The following is a 21,283-nucleotide window of genomic DNA, read 5'->3' on the forward strand; positions in this document are numbered from 1 at the left end:
ACAAGGATATTCACTGCAGGGTTTTCTGTAAAACTGAAATACTGGAAAAAACCAAATCGCTCAACTACAGAGAATATGTTATGGGATGGTTCATAAAAAGCAAATTACATGGACTGACATGGAAAAGCACTGGTGCTCTATCATTAAAGGACAAAACAGCAAATCACAGGGCATACAGATTTTAACCCATTTATTAGAAAAAGGATCTAAGAGAGAATAATAAAATGTGAGAAAACGAGAGAGAAAAAATGAGAGAAAAAAAGAAAGAATGAACATTTGTACATGTTATGTGGAAAACGGCATTTTTTAAAAGGGTCTGCAAGGAAAGACACCAAACTATGAAGAGTAGATACTCAAGAGAAGAAAGTGGGATTAAGGCCTGGGAGTTGAAGGGGACTTTCACGTTCTACCCACTATTCTTCTAAATAACTGTGTTTTTGTAATCTTGAGAGGACAAAAGCAAGTGACAAAGAACTTACTATCTTGTGTTCACTCTACAATTTTTTAAAGAAGCAATATATTTAACCTGGTAAAAAGAAAACACTAAAAACTGACCAAAGAGAATAAAAGAGCAATAAAAAGAAAATTACATATTAAGAGCAACTACTGACACCTATAAAGATTCAAAGCAACTGACACAATAAATTTTATTGTTTACATAATGATAGGCTCTGGACAGAGTGAAGACAACGGCGACAATGACAACACGTTTAAACTCCTATCACAAAATGATCTGTTACAAATTTCCAGTGGTTCAACATATTAAAATGTAAAATATATAAAGAAAAAATAAGAAATATAAATATTCAGATTTTTGCAACACAATGCAACATCCTTTTTAAAAAAAAGTTTGCTGTAATTGGGTATTTAATTCCAACAGTAATTCAAAACACAAAATCCTACATTTTCCTACCCTTCCCCAAAATCCGGATCTGGGGATTGCAGTATTAGAGAAGTATGCAAAAATAAAAACAACTTCAGTGCTCAGAAACAAAGCATTTTCCTTATTTTAATGCATCAAGGCGCAAAAGTTTCAATTCCAAAAAGCCAATCATTGCTATAGGCGGATAAATAGAACAGATTTAACAACACTTTAATAACCAAACCCAACTAACATTATACTAAAAATATATATGTGTGTGTGTATATATATATATATGCAATACCTATTTTAGAAAAAAAGGTGCCTTGGTGAAAATGATTCTGAAAATATTCACTTGATGCACATTATGTACAAAACCTTCTATATAAAAAATTAAACTATTTTCAATGAAATTCTATGTTCACATCCCATTTGAAAACTGTACTTGAAAGATAAGTAGGTCTACCTAATGGTTTCTGTCTGAAATCATGGCTAAGGCAGTTCTCCTTCCAAGGGCCCTCTTTTTCACCCACTCTATGTCACTAATACTAATATAGACAAATATTACACGGATGCAATCTGACATGCCTGTGTGTTATTACCTGGAGTTCTGGTTCACTGTTAAAATGGGATAGTTAATAGTTGCTACAAAGAATACTTTTTTTTCTTAAAATATATTGTTTCTCTATTCCAAATTAAGCACTTACTTAAGACATTAAGAGGCTGATAAACCACTCCATTTGGTGTCAATATCAATAGCCCTATAAGAAAGAACTCTGTATTGGAATAGCTAGAAAAGTTTCCACTAAAGTAATAGTGCATCCTTCACCTGCATAGAATCAATTTGGCTTAATAGCTCTTTGCCCCCAGACACCAGTCTGGAGTTCAAATATGCTCTTGAAGGTACATCTCAGATATGAGAAAACATCTCATATAGGCAATGTGAGGGTATATGGAATAATAAAAGTCGTTAAAGTCTGATCAGTGATTCTTACAGCACTCCTCATTCAGAGTAGCTGCTAAAGGTTAAGGTGGAAACAAAAATGGAAAAGACCGGGGGCAATGAAGCGGAGGTGGTCAAATATTTACACCAGTAATCATTTTACTAAGTCTTTAAGCAAATAACTGCAATGACCTGGTACCTCTAGCTCATCATTCTACAAGCACTGAGGATTTGAAGCTTAAAAGGTGAAAAATAGAATACCCTTAGAAAAGGGGAACAAGTCTGAGGCAAAAGTTGTAGGTCGTAAATATATATTTTATATGAACACACACCTGTGTGTATTATTCTGTATGTATTTACACATGTATTCACAAGATGCCCTGCAGTGTAGTTCAAAAGGCCTTTATCAAGGAACAAACTGATTCTAATATAGGACTTAGAGTTCATACCATCTGTATAAGAAACAAATGTGCATATATTCACATCGTGTAAACCTTATTAACAAAAACATTGCTATGACACTAGGTTAAATAGGTTTTACCTAATCAGTGATGTAATCAGAACATTTCTTACATTGACAAAATAATGAAAAATACACAACTCGGTTTCAAATTCACAAGAAAAAAGATGTTTAGCATGGCAAACAAGAACAAAGTTCAGATTCCGGAGTAGGGAAAAATATCAAAACTTTATAAATCTCCTGGGATGCAATTTAATTACTGCATCGATTTTAGAAAAATAGACTCATAGAATGAACGATGCTATGAATTCTCTCAACCACATCAACCCATATGTTTATCTTTTTCCTCTTTTGTTTCCAGCTGGAGGTTTCTTCAACTGAAGGAGTTGTCCTCCTGTTCCAAAACCTGCAGAGGCAGGATTGGACACCCCAAATGTCAAACCAGCTGATGCCGTGATGCCAGGATTGCTGAAGTTAAACCCAGATGTACTTGAGCTGCCAAAGCCTTATGTTTAGGGAAGAAAATATTCATATCAGAAGTTAAATCACAAACACAAATACAAAAAATGGGGATGAGAGATAAATTTCTAGCTAAAAGAATATATAATCTATAAAAACAGCAAATATCTTAGAACCCTAAATTTGTAACATGGAATTTTACAGGAAAATAATTTAGCTAACAACTAAGAGGCACCTTTAAAGACAGAAGTTTAGTGATCCAGGCCGAAAGAGAAACCTTACCACAAATAACTGAACTCAACACAAAACTTCAAGTTGTCAGATACTTTGCTGTTAATCAAATATGCCATGGTGCCTTCCTCCTCAGCCCCTCTAGAAACATATTACCAACATGTAGAAGAGAGACTTCACAACCCTTGGGCCCACTCCTATAATCCTAAATCCTCCAAGAAGGCGTTAGCCCACGATTTTCAGGGCAATGAACATACCAAAGAGTAGTAGCAATTGTTCAGATTTTGTAAGAACTCTTGTAAAACTAAGGCCAAGAACTATCACCGCCTACTTAAAAGTACCATATTTAGATTATAATCCTCAAACCACTGAATTCTACTGTTATTTTACTCTTCTGGAACTGCTGATTTTAAATGCCACTTAATATTATATGGAATTTCCTTAAAATTCCCTCAATTTAAACATAACTTAGTAAGTATTATGTCATTATTTTAGAAATGCTATTTAACCCTAAGCACTGCATGTTAAAATTAAAACAAGCCATTATTTACAAACACAGAGAAAATGGAGAAGTTGTTTGGAATTTTCTCCTCAAAGACTCAAAAAATTATATACCCAAATGAACAAAGAAACCAATCAATCATCTCTAAGCCCGGTGTTCTTAAAACCAAAGGGACAGATAACTAAAGAACATTTCTTTGGGAGAAAAATTATTCTCCTAAATAAATAACGATAAAAAATGGGTTAAAACCTTTATAACGCTGGGTTCATTTTTATAATAATGAAGAGACTTGTTTAACCATGAAACTAGTCTTTGGGTTTAAAAGACTCTCTACTTAGTTAAAAGAGGACACAATTTATACCAAACTAGTAAGTCTTGTTAGAAATATTTCACAAATCTGACTTTTAGTTTATAAGAGAGATAAAACTATGTGATCTGTTAGGCTTACATGCTTCAATCAGGGGGTAGAAACTGAATCAGGGATTGTTTTTGGATACTGGAAATAACAATACTTATACTTTTAAATTAAATAATTTGTATCTTTAAATTTGCCTGAAATTCAGGCCAAAAACACACAAACCTGCACTAAGACTTCCTGAGGGTTTATTTGTTGTTCCAAATCCAAATGTGGAGGCCCCTGTGGTGCTGCATCCAAAACCAGAGCTAGTTCCAAATCCTAGTGGAAGGGTAATAGAGAAATATACAATGGTATGTAAAACATAGGTTAAAGGATAGTGACAAGTAAAACCTAATATTACCAAAGATCTAACAAATACAGTGCTATTACAGAAATCTGCGATTTACTCTGTCTCATAAGACTTTTGGAAGAATCAGGTTAATTCTGAAATAAATTTTTTTTATGTATCTAGACTAAATTTATGACCCATCATAATTTTTAAAAGAACAAAGCCATAAAGAATAAGATCATATTAGTATTTCTTCTCCCAAATGAACTAGTAATGTTAGTAACCATCCAAATATGATGTCAAACAGATATAAACCTATCTACTTAGGGGAAGTTCATTAAAAAATAAGAACAAAAAAAGACGGACTAAATTCACAAATAAACCTGGCATGCATAACAATTTAAACACCAAGTACCAAAAGTAACTTTACTCTGCTTTTTACCAAAACGTTTCACTTACAAACCTTTACCATTAAAAAACTGCATAATTACAACATAGTCAACCACGTTAAATCTACTCAGTAACGGTAGGCTCCTGTCACATACCAGCCGACGTTAGCAATTGAGAAATTCAGAGCGGGAGCAGGGAGCATCATGGTTTTTCTTAGTAATACTATGTACAATTTAAATAAATAAATATTTTTTGTTATATAAAGATGAAGAGGTGATTCTAAGTAAAGACTTTGTTTCCATTCTCTTAAAAGTGCCCTAAAAATAAAATTCAAATTCTTAGGCTACTTTGCAATAGTGTATCTAAAATACTGAGTTTGACAGTGTTATGGCCTATAATGCTAAGAAATATAATAGCAAATTGGATTATAGATCATAGGAAATATGTTGTCTGCCATAATTCTACTAATTCCAATAGAGTCTACTACACCGTTACCTTGATTGCTCACTGGCTTCCCTCTTATGATGACGTATTTTAGTGGAAATAAGGGAACCTTATTCATTATATGACAATATGCTTGTTACAATACACTCTACCTTCAAATACCCATACCAGAGAATTGCAAATACGTTTGTATTTAGCATAATGACTTGCAGAAGAATTACCTTACTAGTTAGAATTAACTTATAAAACTATTAATTGCTCTATATACAAGTATGCATAAGGCAAATATGCCAAAAATGCTGAGGAAAAGACAGAAGTCATGCTGTTCAATTATAATAAAATTATTTCCCCATTTAAAGTGTTCATTTACAAAAAAAAGAAGATAACGATTAGTAGGATGTATGTCCAGAAGTAGTTTGGACTCCAAACCAATGTTATTAAGACCACGATTTTTTAAAGTTAATTAAATTTATTAAAACTAAGTAATTTTCAAGTTCACATTTTAGCACATAGCTTTGAAAATATGAACGTCTCTACCAATTAATTTTACTACTCTTTTATATTCACTATTCACCAAAGATGAAATGATTTTTTTAAGTTCTAAATCTAATACTAGAATGCACTAATTATGTTTGGAGAGAACTGTTTTTGTCAGATGGAACTTTCTCTTCCAAAATAGCAGACCCTCTTAGAAATTTTTTACAGGCTAGTATAAATTCAAATGTATAATAGTCCAATGCAATATTAGAAAAGTGAAAGTGTACCTCCAAGGTTTGAAGAACCTAAGCCACTTGATTGCAAGCCAGTGCCAATACCTGAGCCGAATGGCGTTCCAAAACTAACTCCCAGAGATGGCTGTGGCCCTGGTATAACAAAAAACAAAACAAAACAAAAACAAAACAAAAACAAAACAAAAAAAATGGGGGGGAAAAAAAACAAATTTGCCTTACTCTTTCAAGATTAAAGTTTCTTTATGAAATTATTTTTTAAATAAACAGTGATTAATTTTGACAAATTCTATTCGCTAAAACTCAATTTTCAGGATGTCTCCCCAGCCTGATTTATCTATACTAACCGATTTACCTATCCAAAAAAAAAAAAAAAATTCTTTTTAAGTGACTTGTTTGTGCCACATAATTAAGAGGCTTACCACACTGACAGATGAATGTTAATTTAATCTACTAAATAACTTGAAATCTTTAATGTATTGTAAATTATAATTCTTTTAGTTTTACTTCTAGAATGGTTTTCGATCTCCCCGCTTGTTTTCTGATAAAATTACTTGGTGTAATCAGTAAAGGTTTTTATTTTTTTCCTTTTTAAAACGTTAGAGTCAAGTCTCAACTGATCAAAGAGACTGACACTAACATGGCAAAACTATCATGTTACTTCATAAGAGTAAGTACCAAAAAACTAGGCATCACTTTTTAATAAGAAATATAAATGATATATGCAATAAGCAGATAAAAAACAAGACAATGTTTTATTTTATTAAATTTATTGTTCATTTTAAAGCAAATCAATTACACAGTAACATGACAATTCCAACTTGTTCACAAAAAGTGATAACTGAGTTCTATTTTAAGCTCTGCTACATTACACCACTTATCACCTGATTAAATAAGATAGATAATGAACATTTACAAAGGCACCGCTGTGTACCTTGACAGATTCAATACATTCAAGATTTCAATTCAGAAGTTTCTTTCCAACATTTTGGAAAATGTACTCAGATGCAGAACAATTAGTCATTCTTTTCCCATTTGTTACTTTAAAGATTTTGGCTGAGTTTGTTTGGCAAGAATAGCATCAAACTTACTAGCCTCTCTTTTTAACTACTTTTTTTTCTTTAACTAAGCAGAATACAAAAATCTAAAAATCTCTCATTTGATAAATAATTTATGAAAATTATTCAATAAATTTCAGAGTACAATCTTCAGTCTTGTCTTTTTCAAGCACAGTGATCAGTGCATCTCAAAGTTGAGGGAACTGCCAAAGTAATATACAGACTGAAATTTAAACTTTTCAAAAAAATCAAAGCCTTCAAGTTGTTCAATGAAGAATGAGGTTTGTATATTCAAAAGGTAGTGTAAAATTATAAAGCATTAAAAAAAAGAAAAAGAAAACTGAGGAAACTGCATTTTGCTACACTGGGACAGAAACTGGACTTTTCAAATAGCTTCTACCCAGAAAATAAAGAATAAGAACTAATAGCAGCCGGAGTTCTTATACTATTATTAAAAAATAAATTAAAAAAGGATTTAAATTTTTACATCCAGTTTGAGATCAATTTGAGAATAAAATACCTGCCTAGCAGCTCTTTTGTAAAATGTTACTATAGGAAAAAGAAACTAAGCATATTACCCTCTTACTTCTAACAAAAATAATACGTAGAAAACACACGTCCAGTTTCTTGAACACTGAGAGACTTAAGTGTCACATGTTGATAGGAGGCACTGCTGGTGGAAGACCCTAAAGAATAATGCACACCACAGCCCTCAACCCTACAAGTCGCAAGAGTTACTCAAATAACATGCTTTTTGTTGTGTGTGGGTCTGTTTTTAAGAGTAACCCTAATCATCAATATTCAGGATATTGGTAATCAAGAACTCTGACAATGACAAGACTTTCCATTGCACAACAGGTACATGATACTTTTGAGTTTTGTACCTTCACACAAATTCTGAAGGCAACATCATTTATAAAACTAGTAGGCAAATGTATAACATTTTTTAATATTAAAAACTCATGATAAATATCTTCCATGCCAAAGTATTAGCATATATTACACTCTGGCCACCATATAAATTAGTTTCACTATTAGAAAGCAGAATCTAAATCCTTCAGGCAAAAGTCACGTAAACAATTCAAGAATTCTGTTTCAAAATCTGAATAGTCATTCAATGAGAGGCTTAGTTCCATAAATAAAACCAAGTTAGTAGTAATATATCCCAATAATTGCCCAAAGTGAAATCTTCATGTAGAGTAACATTTTACAAAAGTTACCGTATAATATATTCACACACAACAAAATCAAGTTTAGCACTGTAATTCATATTTTCCAGAATAAATTCTACTTTCTTAAAAGTAAAACTGCATTCACAGGAAAAGGACTAAAGTGCTAAAATTTTTTAGTAATTTTCAGTAATTACTCAAAATACCTAATGTAATTAGTGTGATTATTCCTAAGTCATATTTTAAAAATAATTTTTCTTAGAAACAAAAAAATGCCTTTTCCCCAATTTGAAAAATTTTACTTACTGATTTAATGGGGAATGTTCCTTTGGTTGTTAAATACAACAAAACCACAAAACTACAAGAAACTAAAATGAAATACTTAAAGTTTCCTATTTAACACTACATCTTAAATGTCCAAACCTACACTAAAAGCTAGAAATTAGGAATTCCTAACAAAATGTTTCAGCTCTCCTTAAAAATAGCAGCTAAGTCACATGAGAATAGTTTTATTGTGTAAACATCAAGAACTTTTAAAAGTGTCAAAACACAACAGCAAAACTTAATCCCAACACATTAGCTTAAAACAATCTATCCTAAGTTAAAATTTTACTGATAATCCTAATGTAAATGTCTTAAGCTTTTTAAGAGGCTTCAAAAGCACTGGTGGACAAGTGTACTCAAGATCTACTAATATGTCATTTATCCATGTATTGATGCTTATTTCATACATAATTAGCCTGCTGGTTTTTCATCAATTCTCTTCAACCTTCAGAAGCAATAACCATAAATCATGCAGGCCTAATCTCTATTACTTTTTTTTTTTCATTAAAAAACACCAAAGTAAAGTTAAGAAGTCACTTAAATCCATACCTCCACCTCCAAGAAAGACTATGCAGAAGCCACCTTCAGAAGGTAGCAGCCTAAGAGGCTATCTGCACTTTTTACATTAATAAAGTCAAGAACCCATATGCAATCAAAAGCAAAACCCCTGTCAACTCAAACCTTGCACAGATCAACAATGATGTATAAAAACAGCACACCAGCTTTACCTAACTGAATCTAGATGGTCTTTAAATTTTGTTATTGTCACTTAAAAAAAAAAAAAAAAAGACATCCTCAAAGTCTTGAAACATAAAGAATAAGAAGTCACTGAGTACAAAGCACACTGCAAAAATTCAACAGGCTATAATTCATGAAATCAGTAGGTATCTAAGAAACCTCATCCATCTCCCTGTAGTGGTAACACGACTGGAATAACTAACATTCTGACTAGAAGATGCATAAAGGAATGCACTACAGAGCTGGGGAGGCCTTCGAAGAAACAAAAAGAGAAAACATAATGCAAAATTATTATTACTACTATTCAGCTTCTCAGTTCTAAAAATCCACACAACTCAAAATGAAAACAATGTGAGACTGTTTAGGTTGATAAATTATAATTCCTGCCAGCCGATGAGGAAGCCCTTATGTGGGTTTGAAAACTGCAGGGAACATAGAACGCAGTCAAGTCTCCCTGAAGCCTGGCAAAAGTCACAAATAAAATTAAATGAGCAAAGGCTCCTCAAGATGATTACTCTAAATCAAGCTAACATTCTCCACCACGACAGAGAGCAAACATCATACTCAACTCATATTGTTTACCTATGTATCCTGGGAGCCTAGCACATAACAGGCACTCATATTTATAGAACAAACATATATCTTCATATGTCCATGAGCCCAAAATGCATGACCTCTCAAGACTGTCTACATAAGAGAATTAAAAACAACAACCCTGACAAGTGGTTTTCCTTCAAATTTAGTTGTATATCACAGAATATAATTAATTCATTTATGCCATGACACTCTAAGAACTGACCTTTCTCAAGTTGTATTTATTAAAATGGAAATCCCTTATGTTTTAAAGAATACTTAACCAAAACCCATGCTTATCTGATCTATTGTAGGATTAATATTGGCTCTAAAAAGTAAATTGGTACTATGTTGGTTTGATTAGCTGGTTAAATAATCAGAACTGATAATCATTAATTATGGGACTGATTCCTATACTGACTTGATAGGAATCAGTCACATACTGATTTTTTCCCCTCCATAACTTGAGAATGGAATCCTACACTCCAGCCAGCTAGAGAAGTACTACAGAGTGCCACTGTGAGTCACTATTCACATGGGTCCAGCCATGGAATGTGGACGATTTGGCATAAACCAATCATCAGCCATTCACTGATGGTAAGTCAATTCTGTCATCTCCAAATGTGAAGAATAATTTTTAAACTGCCAATACTGAAAACCAGAGTATGCTTCCCTAGTAGAGGCAGCCTGAATGCACTCTAGATACGCCTGTTTTTTACTCTTTTTGTACTGTAATTTACTATTGGACTATATGGAACTCTCAGAAAGACACATGCTATGGAATAATAAGCATTACTCAAAAATTTATGAATGAGCAAAGTAAAAATCAATATCCATTAACACTATATTTTCTATGTCACACTTCAAGCCTGACAAAAAAAACAGACTGTAGCAAAGACAATAATCTCGAAAAGACACAGGACCAAACTCCATACGCAGAACTAGACCACAAAAATGTTTCTCTCGTTAGAAGTGGAATTAAACCAAGGACTAAATTATCTGCTCTCCAGTATCTCACCAATTATTTTCATCATCTGCCCAGCTTCCCCATTCAAACTTCTTAATGTGCAATCCAGAACATCGCAAAACATCTTTTTCCTGCTCTTGCTACTGTTCTGCTCATTCTGAAAAGGTACATATAATTCTAGCATGTACTTTCTTCCAAATTTGGTTAAGAGGGGACCTGTACTCTGTTTCCAGTCATTATGCATAAAAACAACCAAATGATCTTTAACACACCTTCAGTCAACAATGTACTTCATCTTAAATGTGGGTACTCTGTAATCACTATGTATGAGGAAATGAGAATGCACCATCTATCAGTATCATATATGAAAAATGCAAAGTATGGCTGGATTATCTCTGACTTTAAAACAATAAATGATACAATCACGATTTTAGAATCTAATATTCTTAAATGTAATTCGGTAGTGAAACACCATATTCTAAAGGGCATTTATAGCAATACAGCAAGTAACATTAAGTAATTCACAATACTCAATATCTAATTGATGTATTAATTATTGCTAAGACTACCCTGCATTTTTTATCAGGTATGTTTATAATTGTGTCCATCACAATTTTTAGATTGTACTGGAACAGCTACTCATAGAAATTTCTTCAGTGCTAACACAAAAGGAAGACTTATAAAAATGCACATCAATGTTCTGCATTTGAACAGTAAGAAGCTATAACTTGAATGCATTCAGACCTGTAGCAGGCTGTTGCTGCTGTGTAAGTGTTGCAGCCATGGCAACGGCTGCCGCATTTGGCATGTTGCTGAAAGGGGTGGGTCCAGTAGTAACTCTGGGTGCATTCTGCCACTTCTTGGCTTCTGCTCGCCTGGCTTCAAACACATCTACAGCATCTCCTAAGAACATTTTCCTGTAGCCAAGGTATTGTTCTTTTAGCACCTAAACGAAAGAAAAAAGAGGTGGTTAATAAGTCAAGTTCTTTGTTGAATTTGGCATTATATGAATAATCTAACTAGGAAGTAAGTCCGCAGACAGATGAGACACCACCAATCTTATACATTAGCCCTAAAGTGCAAATCAAAGTGGGGCACGGTGTGGGAAGTGATGCATGCAAGCTCTATAACTCTCTCGAGTATTTTTTTTCCCTCGTTTTGTCATGTCTTTCCAATAAACGGCCTGAAATATTCTGGCTCCATGATGCTCTCTTTAAAAATGAGTTAGCAAAGCTTTTAAACAAGCATAGTAGTATCTAAAATTCCATTTTCAATACTCCAGTTTCTCATATTTCTCCAACACCCAACCTTTTGATAACTTTGAGATTCAAAAGGCTAAAAACATGTACTAAATATTTATCTATTAAATCCTTCTTTAAAAGGCGTAGGTGACACAGGTTAAAATAAAAGGTCCTTAGCAGAGAGCGCTTGGAGGCTTTAAGGAGAGCTTTCACTTTATCAGTATTATCTGACTATTTTACAATAAGAATGATTCATGTTGAGCTTGTGTCACCAAACTGGGGCAGAGGGGCAGGGGCGGGGGCGGGGGCAGGGAAAGTGAACTTATAATTTCAGAGTAAGAAAGAGAAATTACCAAGTTCATAAAGTAGACTGGTTCACATGGTGCAAAGTCTGCCTTGATTAAAGCCATTAATAGGAGCGATTCTACTGCACATCAGAATTACTAAATACTTTTTCATTAAAGGTTTAATCTAATTTAGATCAGTTTTAAACAATGTTTTGAAGAAATGTAGAATTTTCAGATTTCCTACATTCTCAGCAGAAATTAGTAAGTATTAGTCTTTTGGTCTTAACATGAAGAATATTTAGAAATCTTACTGTTATTTGCAGTATTTAAACATTACCATCCCCTATTTTGTGTAGTCATCAGTATTTGATGTTCCAGTTCCAAACTTTCTTATCTCTATAATGTATTGAAGCAGGCCTACCAAGAACTGAAAACTAGGAAATCCAGTCAGATGTAGGGTATGTGATACCAGAAGAATAATTTTATTAAAATGGATCTCCCCTAGTCCATCCTCCCTTTTCTCTGTGCATATATATATGCATATACCCATGCAATGTTTGGCACCAACAGCCCATAAATTTTAGTTCTACTTATACTAGAAAATAATGACTTGCCGTTGAGACTTGAAAGACAAATGGTTTCAGGAAAAGGGGGAAAAAAAAGAAGAACTGACCTCAGCCATGATTTATATAATTACTGATACAATGTCCAATTTTGTTAATGTCCCTGAAGACAGGTTGGCTCAGGTAGTTTAAGCCTGTTTCAGCAGATTATCTCGTGAAAAAACAACACGCAAGAAACAAAAATAAAAAACCAACTCACTGGAAATTTCTGTAAGTCAGTCAGTCTAGAAATTATAGTTTGCTCACTAAAAGCAGCTGAAAATAAACGGCAACATAGCGAATCTGCTCACAGAACATCCTTTGGTTCTTAGGGATGTGCATTACAAAAAAAAAAAAAATAGAGTAGGTCAAGTTGTTAGGTCTAGTTTATCCAACATGATCAGAGGAGATTTTGTGTGAATCCGTATGTTTTATGGTTATGTTACTGAAAAGGGTAGTTTTCAAACCAGAGAGGAGAAACTGCCATTGAAAAAGCATGTATACTGGGGCGCCTGAGTGGCTCAGTGGGTTATGTTCCTTCAGCTCAGGTCATGTTCCTAGGGTCCTGGGATCGAGCCCCACATCGGGCTCTCTGCTCTGCGGTGAGCCTGCTTCCTCCTCTCTCTCTGCCTGCCTCTCTGCCTACTTGTGATCTCTCTGTCAAATAAATAAATAAAATCTTAAAAAAAAAAAAACAAAAAAACCCCAAAAAGGCATGTATACTTACAACTGATATATCTAGAATTTGCTTTAAAATATTCCAGAGGGGAAAAGCAACTCTGTGGAAAATTGATAAGACAAAACCAGCAGGATCTTGGTAATGGTTGAAGCTGAGTGGTGAGTAGCTGGGCATTCATTACAGTAGTGCCCTATTTCTTATATGTGCGTATATTTGAAAACTTTCACAATAAAAATTAAGTAAAAGAAATCTGCACAACACAGCCTTCAAAGCAGCAATAAGGAATCATCTTTAGCCCTTTAAAAAACTAAAGTAATATTTATTACAGACCTATAAATTTCAAGAATATTTGATAAAAATTCTTTAAGACTTTTTTGTTTTAAGATTTTATGTATCAACTTGAGAAAGGGCTAGGGTGAGAGAGCCCAAGAAGAGGGGGCACCAGGAGCAGTGGGAGAAGGAGAAGCAGACTCCCCGCTGAGCAGGGAGCCTGATATGGACTCAATCCCACCACCCTGGGATCATGACCTGAGCTGAAGGCAGACGCTTAGCCGACTGAGCCACTCGGGCATCCCTAAAACTAATAAAAAATTGGTTTAGAATTTTAAAGATATTAAAGCAAAAGGTCCAAATTATGCTCATTTCAAACATGGTATAATTTAAATGGTTAACTTTTTAAAACATTTATTACCATGAATAGATTAAAATAAAAATGAAAACAATGGTAATCTCAAACTTTATTCTACGCAGTTACTAATTTACTTAGACTCAGGTTTGGATACTTAGAATTTTAAAGATTTTTCTAACTATATAACTCCAAGAAAGGATTTATTTATATTTGCCCAACTAGTTGGAAAAAGTATACTTATATTTAACATTCACTTAAATTTTTTTTTTTTTTTAGATTTTATTTATTTATTTGACAGACAGAGATCATAAACAGGCAGAGAGAGAGGAGGAAGCAGGCTCCCCGCAGAGCAGAGAGCCCGATGCAGGGCTCGATCCCAGGACCCTGGGATCATGACGTGAGCCGAAGGGAGAGGCTTTAAACCACTGAGCCACCCAGGCGCCCCACATTCACTTAAATTTTAAAAACTATTACACAAGGTACAAAATAGTCAGTGACAAATTATTTTATTTTTATTATTTAATAAACACAAGTAGTTTCTTGTATTTAAAAGGGAAAATTTTTAAGTATTTGATGACCAATAAGTATTTAAATTATATGTAAAATTAAAGCAGTGCAAAATGATTTTGCTAACTAAGAACTATTTTCTGTAGTGCTGCTTATAGTGGTATAGATGGAAACAACCTAAATGTCCAACAAAAGAGGATTGGGTAAGGAAACTATACACATATACACAATGAAATCCCATGTAACTACTAAAAATGATGTTGAAGAAATATACGTATTAACACAAGAAGTTGTTTACAATGTATTACTGAAAAAAGTTAAAATAGCTGATTGCATAGAATAATTGGATCTTTAGGGGGAAAAAAACAGATCTGTGATTGTGTCTGAGCATGATTATGGATTATTTTAGTTTTAGTTTTTTTCACTTATATGTAATTTTAGCTAGTCCTATAATAGGCATGAATGCTCTGCAAATAAGCAAATACTTCACTTGGGTCTAGATATACAGATATGTGAACTGGTAATGAAAACTTACCTTTACATTTTCATGAATAGACTGAAGTTGTGCAGCTAAAGCTACAAATGTTTGATAAATTTTCTGCATAGCCATTGACAAATCTATAAAAGAAAATTATATTATCACACAAATATCTATGTAACACAATCAGTATTATTTTTCTGTAACTTGAGTCCAATTTTTGGTACAAAGTCTAGGAGGAGAAAACTACATGAATAAGACAAGACAGCACAGTGAGCAGACTGAGAGTGGGGTGTCTGCATCAGTCATTGGGGGCAGGGAGGAGGCCCTGAGACTTCTGCCCTGGTTAGCGTAGTAAAAATTCACAATAATGCACTTTCTATTAACAGAAAATAAAGATCTAATCAAGGCTTTAAGGAAATTTTCTTACAGCAGCATAAGACAACTACTAGTAGTTATTTAAAATATCTACTATGTAATAACACCTTAACTTCTCTTACCAAAAAATAGTGCTATCAAAATAAAAAAAATCACCACAGAAAGTATGTTACCTTGAGGAGTTATATGTGAGTTATTCGCTTGAGTGGCAAGATGGTTTTCTAGTTCTTCAATCTGCTGTCTGTACTGCTGAAGCTGTACCTCAAACTGCTGAACCAAGATTCTGAAGTAGCTACACGAAAACATTTACAGAGTCAGATAGAAGTTTTAAAAATATTCCTTTCCTTACATTCAAAATACCAAATAAATATATGCCCTTATTTTTTTTTAATTTATTTGTTAGAGAGAGAGAGAGAGAGAGTGAGAGCACAGGCAAATAGAGTGGTAGGCAGAGGCAGAGGGAGAAGCAGGCTCCCTGCCGAGCAAGGAGCCCGATGTGGGACTCGATCCCAGGACGCTGAGGTCATGACCTGAGCCGAAGGCAGCCGCTTAACCAACTGAGCCACCCAGGCGTCCCTATATGCCCCTATTTAAGTAGGCCTTTGACTCAGTCCGACAACCTAATGACAGAGCACAGATATTATTGAGAGAAAAACTAACAGGTTATCACAAATAGATGCACACACTTACTCTAATCATGAAAAATCCCAATTAAGGGATAATTTACAAAGTAGCTTTATATTCTTTAAAAGAATCAGGGTCACGAAAGACAAATAAAGGTTGAATAACTGGGGCGCCTGGGTGGCTCAACTTTTAAGCCTTCGGCTCAGGTCACGATCCCAGGTTCCTGGGATCAAGCCCCACATTGGGCTCCCTGCTTGGCGGTAGGGCTGCTTCTCCCTCTCCCACTACCCCTGTTTGTGCCCTCTCTCACTGTGTCTGTCTCTGTCAAATAAATAAAATCTTAAAAAAACAAAACAAAACAAAACTGAGTAACTGTTACAGACTGGGAGAGATCAAGGAGAAATAACAACTAAATGCAAAGTGAATAGGATCCTGGAATCGGAAAAGTACACTGGTAGAAAACAGATCAGATCCTAGAAAAGAAAAAGCACTTTAGTGGCAAAGTCAATAAAATTCAAGTAATTTCTGTAGCTTGGTTAATAATATCATGCCTATATTAATTTTCTATTCTTGGTTAATTTCCTGTTCTTGGTGGTTACATGGTATGTATGTTAATGTTAAGGTTGGCAAGGGAAGGGAAATAAGGAAATTCTTTGTACTACCATTTTTGCAGGTTTTCTTAAGGTTTAAAATAAGTTCAAAACAAAAAGTTTTTTTATTTTTTATTTTTTTTAAAGATTTTATTTATTTATTTGACAGAGATCACAAGTAGGCAGAAAGGCAGGCAGAGAGAGGAGGAAGCAGGCTCCCCGCTAAGCAGAGAGCCCGATGTGGGGCTCGATCCCAGGACCCCGAGATCATGACCTGAGCTGAAGACAGAGGCTCTAACCCACTGAGCCACTCAGGTGCCCCCAAAAAGTTTTTTTAAAAGAGTGTAATTGTCAAACAGATTTTACAGGGAAGCACTTAAGGTTCTTATATTTATAATCTGAAAACACTATAGTGTTTACAGAAAGAATGTGTAGTACTACTAGGTTTCTGATAAATTCAACCAGAGGATGATGCTAGAAAGAGAAAAAGGGACCTATAATAGCATGCAAAGCAAGCTGAATGTTATTCTGTAAGAAATGGAGAGCTATAGAAGCTTTTTGCAGTGGAAAATGATACAATTCACCCATTTTAAAACTAGTTCTGATGGCAGCATGGAGAACAAGACAGAGGAATAAAATATTAGAGGCAGTCCAGTGAGAAGGCACAGACCATGCCAATCTGAACAAGAGGAGCATCACTATCCTTGTTAATTTCCTAATTTTGATCACTGAACTGTGGTTATATAACAGAATATTACATTTAAGGAATACAAACTAAAATACTTTAACATAAAGGGCATCATGTCTGCAAATAACTCAAACTGTTCAGGGGGGAAAATATGTATATACACATAAAGAGCAAAGGAACAAAACATACATAGTAAAAATATCAACATGTAAGGAAACCAGATAAGAGATATATGGGAATTCTTTGTTTTATCCTTGAAACTTCTCTATAAGCCTGAAATTATATCTAATAAAAAGTTAAAAGAGAAAGTGAGGGATCAGAAGTCAGACAGATCTATACCACTCACAAGCTCAGGGCTTCACCTCTTCATGCCTCAGGCTTCTCATCTCTAAGAATGGAATAACAACTGTAGAGGTTTTGTGGAAAATGAGATAAAGCAGGTAAAGTGCTAAGCATACCGCTTGGCATATGGTAAGCATCTGATAAATATTAGCTATTATTATCTCTAGCAACACAAAAGGATATAAAGAAGAGACAAGATAGAGATCACATGGCAACTTCACAAATATACAACCTAGGTAATGAGATTACAGATGAATTTTTTTCAATTTTAACTTATCTACATTTTCTAATTGCTCTTCCTGAAGACTTAATGCCTATGTGAACATAACATTTTAAGCAAATAAGTAAAAGGGCTCAACTATTTCTAGAATGCCCTATTTTAAGAAGGGACTATCATAAAATTATTTTTAAATTAAAAAGTCCTTATTGGTAAAATATAAGATTCTACTACCTGCAAAATTTAATATAGTGGAATAGGCCCTGTAAGTAACAGGTAAACAAAGTATAACTGCATAATAGTGGTTAAAAGCTTACATCTTAGCTGTTAGTTTCCCTCCAATAAAATGAAGGTAAGAACTGCCTTCTTGGGGTTATTATGAGAATTAAATGGAGAAATCCATGTTAAGTGCTTATTAACCCAGGTCTGCTACAGACTAAACTAAAAATTCTTAGCCCGTGTATTGGATTGGTTTGCTTTCTTAAAGTGAGAAAATCCAGTTACTTACTCAGCAGGAGCTGTGTTTTCATGTTGGAGTCCAGGTGGTGTTTTCTGGGTTCTTAAAGCTATTTCAGCATTCTTTAACTCCTAATAGATCAGAAGTTTTTAAAAAACAAAAACAAAAAAGTTAAAAAAAAAATTTTCTCTGGACTGAAATTTCAAACAATGCCACACACATTATGAGGACATGCTATATTTAACCTGCTTTACAAGTTGTTAAAACCTCTTCCCAAACAAGACAAAGTACGTATTTAAAAAAACTTTATGATAAATTTATAACGACTTGCTGATCTACTTTAACAACTATGGACCTCAGGGTGCCTCGGTGGCTTAAGCGACTGCCTTCAGATCAGGTCATGATCCCAGGGTTCTGGGATTGAGTGCCACACTGGGCTCCTTGCTCAGCCTGCTTGTCTCTCTGCCTGCCACTACCCCTGCTTATGTTCTCTCTCTCTCCCCCTCTTTCTGACAAATAAATAAATAAATAAAATCTTAAAAAAAAAAAAAAAAGAACTATGGACTTCTGTAAAATTCATGAAGGTAATTCATCTACAGTAAAAGACTGCTATTATTTATAAATCTTTAATATACAAATATAGAAAATGCTGTTTTAAGAAAGCAAGGTAGCAGCAGTAATAATGTCGAGGCTGATGTAGCAGCAGTTAAAATTCTGGTAACTCACTATGTACCAAGCACTATGCTAAAAGGCTTTATGTGTACTATATCATGGTCTATCCTCAATAACAATCTTCTAATCTACATGACATCCCCCTTGTGACATCTCCCTTATACCAATGAAGAGGAGAACTTAAAAGGACTTGAGGTAACTTGTCCAGACCCATGTAGCTGGAATACCTGAGAACTGTATCAAAGCAGCCCCGATTTAAAGCTTACACACTTAACCATTCTTACATTGCCTTCTATTGTTCTTTAGTGCAATTTCAATCTTTTAACCAGTGGTTTTTCAAGACTGGTATTCTGGTTTTACCACATTACATCCCACTCTGCTAACACCTCAATCTCTATTTAAGTTCTCTTACTTAAAAAAAAAAAAAAGAAAAAAGAAAAAAAGTACCTTAACTTTATATTCCCTGCAGCAAGCTCTTGCCCTCATTTTACTGTCAAACTAAGTCTCTAACAGTCTCTACCTGTTCTTTCCACTTCCTTTTCATTTTTTTTAAAGGATTTTATTTATTTACAGACAGAGATCACAAGTAGGCAGAGAGAGAGAGAGGAGGAAGCAGGCTCCCTGCTGAGCAGAGAGCCCAATGAGGGGCTCAATCCCAGGACCCTGGGATCAAGACCCGAGCTGAAGGCAGAGGCTTTAACCCACTGAGCCACCCAGGCGCCCTCCTTTTCACTCTTCATCTCAGTCTTCCATCCTATCTGACTTCAGGACAAATGCCCTGGAGGGCTGTGGACTATAACTCTGAACCCTGCCTACCTCTTGCCAACCCAAGACTCATAATTAGTGCTTCTATGATACCAAACTACTTAAAGATCCTCAAACATACCTATTTCATGGCTCTATTCCTCTGCTTGGTAGTCTACCAGCCCAGTAACACTCATGTTCAAGATTCAGCACAAAGGTATCCTAACTCTGGACAGATGATAAAAGTGCCCACTTGAGCCCTTCGTGCCTCTATCATACCATGTCCCTGGAACATGTTACCCAATTGATTTAACTCACTCTCCCCTAGCATATTTTAAGTCTTTTGGTCCTGAACACTTCTGCTGAAGTGCTCTGTGTGTAACAGATCCTTAAAAATGTTCATTGACTATGTGCAACCTCAACAAACCACTGACACCTACCCTACCCAAAAAGAAGAAATTTTAAATACTTAAACTCTTAATTAAACTCTTGAGTTATGTTACCAAAAAATTAAGGATTTAAGAGACTTTGCTTCCATAAGGTTCTGGTCTTTGCAATCACAACACTGTTCCTCAGAATTGCCCGTTATTTCCCAAAAAGGCTTTCTTTGAAGAAAAACTTTTAGGGTTAAAGAATACTGATAACTACCTCACTAAGGGAGTAAGAATATTTTCTCAATCGATAATTCACTAAACGGAGGGTAGAGCAGTTAATTCCTGAATTAGAAGAATCTTAGATCAAATTTCTTTGATGTCACCTGTAAAAACTTTCTAAAATTGATTTAGATGACTTTTTTCTTATGAAAACATTCTTTGACTCATCCTCTTCTTCTTTTTGCCACCATTATATTCCACCCAATCTTTTATTATTTCATTTGCACAACTAGTCTTTTAGTATCTTTGGGGTTGGGTTTTTATCTCTGAAAGACTATTAACAAGTCTGGTACATTAAAGGTATTCAATACTGGGGCACTTGGATGGCTCAGTGGGTTAAAGCCTCTGCCTTCGGCTCAGGTCATGATCTCAGGGTCCTGGGATCGAGCCCCGCACTGGGCTCTCTGCTCAGCGGGGAGGCTGCTTCTCCCCCTCTCTCTCTGCCTGCCCCTCTGCCTACTTGTGATCTCTGTCAAATAAATAAACAAAATCTTTAAAAAAAGGTATTCAACAAATATTTATGAATGGACTCATCTAATGCTAGAGTTACAGTGGATCCCATTATAGCATTTATTTCTTTTATTACTGTGCTAATGTCCTCTATTACTGTGCTAATGTACCTTCCCATATAATTTAATATATTTCACATGAAATTTGTAATTTCATGTAATGTTTAATCAGAATCTAAACATTCTCCACTGTCTAAAAGCATAACTAACATTTCCTTCCTCCTAGAAAGATGATACAAACATATCTGATGATGTATACAGAAGGAGTAAGTAGAAAAGAAACATGAGAGAATACATTAATCATATTTAACGGAAGTTTGTAGGCAATCAGGAAATCTGAAAGCAGACAATAAAGGCTTTGAATTCCTCTTAAATTTCATAGTTTAGAATAGCTACTTAATAACACATTTTTATTAAAAATATCACAAAGTATTCTCTAATAGTTGACTCGAA

General features: G+C 34.5%; 1 protein-coding gene across 1 annotated transcript in view; it reads right to left on the minus strand.

Annotated features, from left to right (window-relative positions):
• Window positions 1–514: 514 nt before the first annotated feature.
• The window catches only part of NUP58 (nucleoporin 58), a 39,820-nt gene continuing 19,051 nt past the window's right edge, over window positions 515–21,283 (minus strand). The window contains exons 9-15 of the mRNA XM_080798614.1: window positions 18,304–18,383; window positions 15,508–15,626; window positions 15,014–15,096; window positions 11,279–11,480; window positions 5,742–5,840; window positions 4,038–4,133; window positions 515–2,770 (exon numbers count right to left, since the gene is read on the minus strand). Coding sequence (XP_080654740.1) covers window positions 2,601–2,770; window positions 4,038–4,133; window positions 5,742–5,840; window positions 11,279–11,480; window positions 15,014–15,096; window positions 15,508–15,626; window positions 18,304–18,383 — 849 coding nt within the window. The 3' untranslated portion in view covers window positions 515–2,600. The remainder of the gene's footprint in view (window positions 2,771–4,037; window positions 4,134–5,741; window positions 5,841–11,278; window positions 11,481–15,013; window positions 15,097–15,507; window positions 15,627–18,303; window positions 18,384–21,283) is intronic.

Source organism: Martes martes (genome assembly GCF_963455335.1).
Source record: "Martes martes genome assembly, chromosome: 3".
Lineage (NCBI taxonomy): Eukaryota > Metazoa > Chordata > Mammalia > Carnivora > Mustelidae > Martes > Martes martes.